General features: G+C 34.9%; 1 protein-coding gene across 1 annotated transcript; it reads right to left on the bottom strand.

Annotated features, from left to right (window-relative positions):
• On the bottom strand, positions 1–6,760 carry LOC113759365 (dihydroxy-acid dehydratase, chloroplastic-like; the record flags this gene model as incomplete). The annotated part of the gene is made up of 12 exons (XM_027301930.1): positions 6,129–6,760; positions 4,355–4,426; positions 3,721–3,768; positions 2,882–3,036; positions 2,577–2,771; positions 2,396–2,507; positions 2,235–2,304; positions 1,971–2,029; positions 1,741–1,864; positions 1,564–1,634; positions 257–358; positions 1–27 (listed from the first exon to the last, which is right to left on the bottom strand). Coding segments are annotated over exons 1-12 (1,581 nt in total), but the record flags the coding sequence as incomplete, so codon positions are not given.
• Positions 6,761–8,910: the final 2,150 nt, after the last annotated feature.

Genomic DNA, 8,910 nt, shown 5'->3' on the forward strand with positions numbered 1-8,910 from the left:
TCTTCCATCAGTCAGCAGTGCAACATCCTGCAGTATTTAAATTGAGCCACAAATTTTGTTTAGCGTAAAAAGTTGCCACCACTATCATTTCAGGTCTAGACACAGCTAAACCAGAAAAACATTTGAACAAAAGTTTCAAGACAACAAATAAACGTTTTGCAGAACTTCCCGTTCCATCCCCAGTATATGCTGACATCATACAAGGAATACATGAACCCAAGTAGCCAATTGTAACTGTAATCAGAGGATAGCACACCTTTCCAAGACCTGCACCCATTATTGCACTAGTTGGTGTAAGCATTTCAGGCATGCCTGGGCCACCCTTAGGCCCCTCTCCTCTAATAACTACTACTTTCCCCTGGAAGATGAGAAATATATAAAAAAACATAAAAGAATATTCCAATCAAAGCTAGTCAATATATCATACCAAAAAGATACGTTTAATTATAACAGTTTACTTCCTGAAGTATAAAGAGGAGAGAAAGTAGGAGCAGCTAAGATTATTGAGCAAGCTGCTCACATTTCAAGTACAACTTGGCTCAAAAAGGTTCATTTTTCCACTAAACTACAAAGAGATCAATCTTTCTTCAACTTATTTAGCACTAATTAACTTATGAACCTGGACCATGGCACAATAAGCCATAGGAAGTTACAGGAGAAGGTAAGAGAAAAAGCCAATCAGGCTTTACTCAAAGTTGCAAGGTTAAATGTTGTTCAGTGTGGCTTGAAAATAAAACCAATCAAGCTTGAAAAAAAAAATACAGGTCTGCTTATTGTTCTCTTAGATGTGATGAAAACATAAACGTAAGCAATCATTCAAATCAGAGGATACTGCCTACTGGTATCAGCTTAAATAGAGACAAATATTGGGAAAGCATCAAAGGAGAAAGAATCCAAAGTGGAAAAGGGGAATCATTTATTAAGAACTCAAGAGTTTTCTGTCAAATATATGAGAAAAAGATTCAAATATGGTTCCGTCCCCGCTTGAAATTGTATATGAGAGGCAAAGAGGTGCACATTCAAGATAAATAGCATATAATTGTACACAAATGGGCTGAGAAAGTGTACAGTTTAACAACTACACAGGAAACAGAGAGTGAAATGCCATGAAAAATATTCAGTTTGTTTTCCTCAAAAATAGCGGCAGGCATGAGATCTTAAAATGAACCAAAAATCATGTTTGCGGCAAAACACAATAATGCCATGTACCCTTGAATAACAATAAGTTACTAGGTCCCTATATGAAGAAAGAAAGAAAAAAAGTATTAAGGGGTTTTTAAAGAATTTTACTTTTTGAATTGGCTAACTTCCAATACAGAACTTGTGGAGCCGTTTTAAATGCCAAAAAAATTGACTATGAAACTAGACCAAAATCTAGCAAAACCCAGTCTTTGAAGTTTAATAACATAATCAATCAGTAACAGGAAGGAATAAATAGGCCATCAGCAATTAAAGCAGGGGCTAAGCATTACACCTTCCGTAGACAGATCTTTTGTCCTGTCTCCTACTCCTAAAAAGCAAGTACACGGTAAAAAACAGAAGTCACACAAGTAGAGACCTCACCTTAAAACTTGCAGGATTTTCTGAGATAGCCTGGAGCATAGATTCCTCTCCTTCAAAGACAAGAGCTGGACCTGATAGATAAATGCATAACAATTTTCTCTTTAGCATGGTAGATATGTTCAGAAGAAAAGGTATAGATTTCATCAAAAGGAATATTATGGTTGCAACACAGCTCACCTGAAAAATAAAGCCCTTCTTTTCCTGTAATTTTTGCCACAGAACCCTCAGGTGCAATATTCCCATATAATATTTGGATGTGACCAGTTTGTTTGATGGGGTTTGCCAATGGTCTTATAATTTGCTGTGAAAAGAAAGATGGCCTTAATTTTGCTTCTAACAAAACCAACAGATAATAACAATACATCTTTGCCACAGATTGACATTATCTTCTGCTGACAGGAATTTACCTGACCCTCAGACAAAGATGGGAACAGTTTTGCATTTTCAGCCAAAGTCTTTCCAGTCACTACACAAAAAACAGGCATAAAAGACTGAAGAACACCAAATCAACTTTTAAGAAATTTAAAGCCACAATAAGGGTGGAATGCACATTTCAACCTATAAAGCAGAATTAAAGAAAGAACTGGAAATGAAAGAGAGCTTTGAAGGAGAATTAGAAATTTTCCCCTGCTACCAGTTCCCAACACCTAAAAAAATGACAATAAGCATACCAGTGATACAATCCCCATCCAGAAATCCAAGCTCTAATAGGTATCTGATGATTGCAGGTGTACCTCCAATCTACAAAATGTTCAATGAGAAAGTAATTCGTACAGTAACATCATAAAGACGAAAACTGGAGCAAAATAGTCACCCACAAAAGTATACAAACCCTGTGGACATCCTCCATGACATATTTGCCACTTGGCTTTAGATCCGCGAGGAATGGAACCTTGTCACTGACTTTTTGGAAGTCATCAAGAGTCAACAGCAAACCAACAGACCTGCCAGCATCTACCATGTGTTACTTTCCATTAACTGGTAAGAAGAAAGGCTAGCATCCAGCATCTCACCTTGCAATAGCAATCAAATGCAAAACAGCATTTGTGGATCCCCCCAATGCCATGACCATCACCATTGCATTATGTAGTGATTTTGGAGTGATAATATCTTGTGGTTTCAGGTCCATCTTTATCAAGTCTAAAAGATATTTTCCAGCAAGGCGGCACTCATCCAACTTGAGTGGGTCTTCAGCAGGTGTTGAAGAGCTTGTTGAATAAAGAACATAACAGCGTCACATAATAGCATCTAGGCTAAGAACAATACAACCCGAGTAACCTGAATCAAAGATGGGAGAAGAATTTATTAAATTCTCTACCTGTAAGGAAGGGACATTCCCATAGTCTCAATGGCAGATGCCATGGTGTTGGCAGTATACATTCCACCACAGGCACCAGCTCCAGGACATGAATTGCGAACTACATTCATCCTCTGTTCATCACTGACAGAACCACTGACATACTCCCCATAAGCCTACAGCAAGAATTATGACAAGATTCATGGAATCCAAGTATTTACGGATATAGAAATTATCAATCATTAGTAAGAGAAGACAGAAAATAGAGAAACAGGAGGACAACTAAACTACATGCTCCCCAGACAAGGATTAGCTGAAGTCGTTCCCAGTAATTTTAATTAAAAGAAGGAATTGTATAAGCTTTTGCAGGAGTAGCAAATTAGTTCAACCCCAAACAAATCCTCCAAATCAGCTTGCATAAGATTGTGTTCTGGCACGTAGACCCTATTTATCTGCACTAGATGGAAATTAAAGGAAGAATGAGGGCAACTTCACTATTCTTCATCTGCTTCCATTATTTGAAATCTTCTAAAACAAGAAAAATAGAAAAATATTTACAAAGTTATTTTGTTTTCTAAACCTCAACTTTCAGTTGTATGAAAACTAACTAAAATTATCCAAGGAAAACTAAATTTAGTTCAGCTATGAACTAACTCAAATTATCCAAGGAAAATTATAGTTGACATTGTCCATCAGTAAGCCTGTATGAAAAAGCAAAAAGCACTCTAACAAGCAGAAAGGACACAGGAAACCAGGAAGGGGGGATGGGTGAGGACAGAACATAGGAAAGCAAGAAAAACCACCTACCCAAATCAAAAGATAAGCAAAACATCAGCAACACTGCAATGCAGCATGCATACCTGGAAGGCAGATATTATGTCGTATGTATGGCCTTGAAAATGTCCAGGCTACAGAAGGAAAACAGAAAAAGAAACTTTAAGCAATACATCCTGAAGCAAAAGCATGATTCACAGGCATTTTATTTAAGAATTATAGCCTGCATAACAGATACAACAACCAGTTCAACAGCTTATTTGTTTATATGCTAAAAAACAGAGTAATGACTTTGATCCTGACACTATCTGCAGACTTTTTCAGCTTTTACAATTAAAGAGTGGATATCTCAAGGTATAATGCCAACATTGGATATTCACACAATATAGAGTACTGACCAAATATCCTACTTGGTAGTATTGTTTTTTGCATCATCTTCTAGACTTTTAGACTCCATGTCCCTTGCTGTCAACTTCACCAGGTAAACTCTTAAATAACCATCCATGTGATTCCCAGAAGACATAATCTAGATATTAATCTCAATGATGGTCCACGACATAAAAATTTGCAAAAGAAAAAAGAGAAAGGCCCAGGAGCTTCTTGCTTGAAGTTTTACTAGATGATTTGGAAAAGCACCACAGGATCCTTAACAAGCTTCTGTTTTTAACTAAGAATGGAAAGAATAGTTAAGAGTATTAAACAGAGCTAAATAAAACTAACCTTTATGCTTCCCCCATAAACCATAATGCTTGGCCGATTTAGCCGTCCCATTGCCATAATTGTACCGGGCATCTGCAGCATTAATAACACTAAACTGAATTCATTTCACTTTGAGATTTGTTTCAGTAGTACTTCATCTATAAATAACTTAAAAAATTTGACTCTCCTAGAATGAATTTCCAATGTACTAGTACCATAGATACATAGAAGGCAAAAGACAGGAGACAACTATGGCAAATTTATTCGGCAGACAAAAGTATATCCCACAAAAATCAAGGAAATGGCGAGTTCTAATGCTCAAAATTACAAAAGTATCACTCTTAACATGCAAAAAGTCTCTAGAAAATTAAACAATCAAAGTTCAAAACTTTCTGTATTTTGAGTCTGAGGCCATGATTTTTATATTACTTGACCATCATGAGCTCAAATTGATTCAGCATTTCAAAGTGTGCTACAACTAGAGGACTTTTTGCAATGAATCATTTCCTCCAACAAGTAAATGCTTAAAATTCTCAAACCATGCTTTCTGGAGGTAGCCAGCGGAAGTTGTAAAACATATTGGGGAAGGGACAACCAATAAAGAAAAAAAATGCAATGTCTACATATTTCCTTCTATTAAGTTGAAAAGGTGCAAAGAAGCCTATCATTTATCTGTCTGCTTGAGTACTAATTGTGTTTGGATTGCATTTTCCGTCATTTTTCATGGAAAAATTACTGTAGCGATTTGATATATGTGAAGGAAAAAGGTGATAGGAAAAAGGTGATAGGGAAATGTGATCACGGAAAACGACAATATTTTCCGACAGAAACAAGCAATCCAAGCATGGCTAAGTTTATCAGACAAAGTATTCAATCTCCAAAAATGTCATATCCCATCATGCTAAAAAACATAAAGATTTTTCCTTCCACTTTCAGAAATAATTCTTAATGGCCTTCAGGCTCAGAAAATCTGATTCTTCATTCACCAACAAAAAAATCCACAAAGAGATAGCATCTGCGTTGACATTCATAAATTCAAGTACCTCTTATAATAAAATTAAAAAAAAATGAAAAACAAGACAACTAGAAATGATTGTATTCCTAAATCACATTCTGGTACCACTACACTAGTGAAAGGATTTGCTCAGAACAGAAGGCAGGTTGAAGAACATTGACAATTTAAAAGAGAAGGTTATTGAGTATTTGAAATTAAGCTAATCTGTCCCACTGAAAAGTTAAATTCAAACAATTTAAGATAAGACCTCGCAGACTAGTGTTGCTAACTAAAATGACTACCCATTGCTGGAAAATCAACACGTGAGTTCCAAAAGGAGAACTACTTACCCCTCTGTACAGAAAAACCATGAATAATTCAATAATCGAGACTTTTACATTAATTGTTAAAGTCTCTCATCAAAGCTCAAGCTTCCAATGCAACACTCATCAAAAGTTCGAGCAAGTTGCAATATTATACTAATCTGTCCCTTTAAAAAGTTAATCAACATCAAAAGCGAATATCAGCCCTCGCATGCTAACAATATAGCAACTAGGATAAGTTCTCCATCTGAAAATTCAAGGTAATAGTTCCAAAATGAGAAAATGATCCTCCATATAGAAGACCCAAAAAGACCCAAAAATTCCAAAAATCACAACTTCTATACAAACGATTAATCCCTCTCTACAAAGGTTAATGCAACAATGAAATAGCATTGAAACGCTCAAATCTTTACCTAAAAATGCTGACCACATTTCATAGAAAAAAGGCGTTACAGCGGAAAAAGATGTAAGGCCTTACATTTTTATCACAACCCGGTAGGGAAATGTTTCCATCATACCACTGCGCAGCCATAACAGTCTCAATACTATCAGCAATCAAATCCCTTGACTGCAAACTATAGCACATTCCTCTAGTCCCCATAGAAATGGCATCACTAACTCCAATAGTATTGAACCTAAATCCCACCATTCCAGCCTCTTTAACTCCTTCTTTAACAGCTTCAGCAAGTTTCAACAAATGCATGTTGCATGTATTCCCTTCATACCAAACTGATGATATTCCAATTTGAGGCTTATGCAAGTCATCATCTGTCAATCCTACTCCATAAAGAACTGCCTGTGAGCCCCCTTGGGACTTGGGTTCAGTGATTCTTGAGCTGTATTTGTTCAGCTTCTCCAATAAAGCGGTAGTTTGTGGTGGCGGAGGTGGTCGTTCAGTCTGAGTCGTGGATGCTTGGATGGTGAAGTTGGGAACCCTTTTAGGTAAAAGATTGAATTTTGGGATGTGGGTTCCGAAGGGAGCAGGTGTTGGGGTGGTTGGCGGGGTTAATAGAGCAGCTTGCATGGTGGCAGCGGTGGTGGTGTGCGCCGGAGTTGGTGAGAGAGAAAAGGAGAAAGTAGGGGTTTAGTTTGGGGATTAGGACACGATGATGTTTGCTCTTGCCTTTTTGGAGGAAAACGTGGGAATGGGAATGTGACCAAATTGATTGAATTGAGAAGAGAACAAAAAAAAAATGTCTATTCTTTTTTAATTTTAGTGAGATAAAGACTAATCTATATCTATATAAATTTGAGAAGGGCATTTTAGTAACAAGTCTCAACACATCTTTCCACTTTCAATTCCATTTTTTTAATATTTTACATTTAATTTATTTCATAAAATATATCATGTCCATATTTGAAACACATAATCATGTTTTCACCAAATAAGAATTCTACTCCAACTAACACTCCTCTCTACACACACCTTTCCACTCCAATTAATACGTCTCCAATTAGCAATTCCACTCCGATTAAAACTCCTCCAACCTAATAATAAGAGATAAAAAAAATAATTTCACTAAAAACCGCAATTTGTCATCTCTTTCAACTTCTTTCTGGTATCGATCTCAACCCTCAACTTAATTTGCAATCACATCTACGTTAAAAATTCTCTCAATTTATTAATTAATGAACAATTATCTACATATTATTTTGAATTAATAATTGTAATCTATACGTTTTTTGAATGGTTTTAGGTTAAATATTTTTGGATACTTTCTTACATTCAAAGCATTAACATAGACAATATGTTTCATGAGTTATGCAAAAATTGTAGACAATCATATCAATCTCATTTTTAAAAAATAGTGTGTATTCATCATTATAATGATGTAGTTGACACTTTTATCAGGTAATTATTTTCATATATCTTTAATTTTAATTACATTTTTTATTGTATATCACAATTTCTTCTTAACAGATACAATGTTAATATACAATTTAGAGATTCTAGTGGTAATTTATACCTTGCTCTTCAAGACAGACATGCACGATTCATATTTCGGTGTAATGCTTCTTATCTTAGAGATTTAAAAGGGAAGGTATAAATTATTTATACGTATATATTTTTATACAATATTATTTACAAACTTTCTAAAACAAATGATAATTTTGAATTCCATATGCTCTTAATTGTTAGGAAAATTGAGGTACATTGTTCGACTAACACATTAATTTATGCAAAAATCATGTATTCTCATTTATAGCACGAACTCCACAAATTTCAACAGAATTAATTAAACCTCAATACTAGCATTCGTACTCAGAGTTGATTGGTATGAAGAATGTTCCCACCTTCATAGAAGATTATCAAATCGAATACAAAATATTTGTAAGTATATCATTTACTTATCAAATTATATTCAGTTACATTTAATTGAACCCTTATGGCGCTCAATTTATGATACGGCGCAAATAAGCATGCAAGGGTAATATAGTAACTGCATCACGTATGGAGCAGATTAGTTAGTTCGTTAGATTTGGCGGCATCAATCTATAACCGACTTTGTTAGTTAGTTAGAATTGGCGGTATCAAATTGTAACAAGCTCTATGAAGGCCATAAGTATAAATGGGCCAGGAATGAGAGGAGTTGGATTGGTTATTATCAATTTTTCTCATTCTTTCTGAATCCACTACGAAAACTACTTCATTGTACTTTTCTGTGATTCAATAAAGATATTCATCCATCCATCACCACCGAGGAGTGTTCTTCATTCCCTCATTTCTCCTGGTGAGGATTGTGATCTTTTCTGCCTTCTGTACCAATTTATGCTACAGATTTCTACTTTTTTTTTTTTAGGATCCAACTTCCATCAATATGGTAGTTTATAAATAATGGGAATGTTTTTATCATATATTGAACTATTGCTACAAAATCTCACTTTTTAACTATATTTTCATTTGCCCTAAATTATACAAACAATTACATACATTTCTTACTCTATTTAAATTCATCTCTCGATTATAATTTCTTCCAAAAATATGATCTACTATGCGTAGCACGGGTGTTTAGACTAGTTTGATTAATTTACACTATATGGGTTTGAATAGGAAATTGTTTAAAAAAATTATGATGTGATATGTGCAAAACAAAAATATAATTAAAAATATAAAAAATTAATTGAAAAATATATTATGATACAAATAAATACTTTTAACAAAAATATTTGTGATTGGCGTATACTATAGATTAATGTAATCTTATGGTATGGATTTAAGGAGATAGCTAGTGACAGGATGTCGAACCTGTGCAATAATA

Source organism: Coffea eugenioides, chromosome 2 (genome assembly GCF_003713205.1).
Source record: "Coffea eugenioides isolate CCC68of chromosome 2, Ceug_1.0, whole genome shotgun sequence".
Lineage (NCBI taxonomy): Eukaryota > Viridiplantae > Streptophyta > Magnoliopsida > Gentianales > Rubiaceae > Coffea > Coffea eugenioides.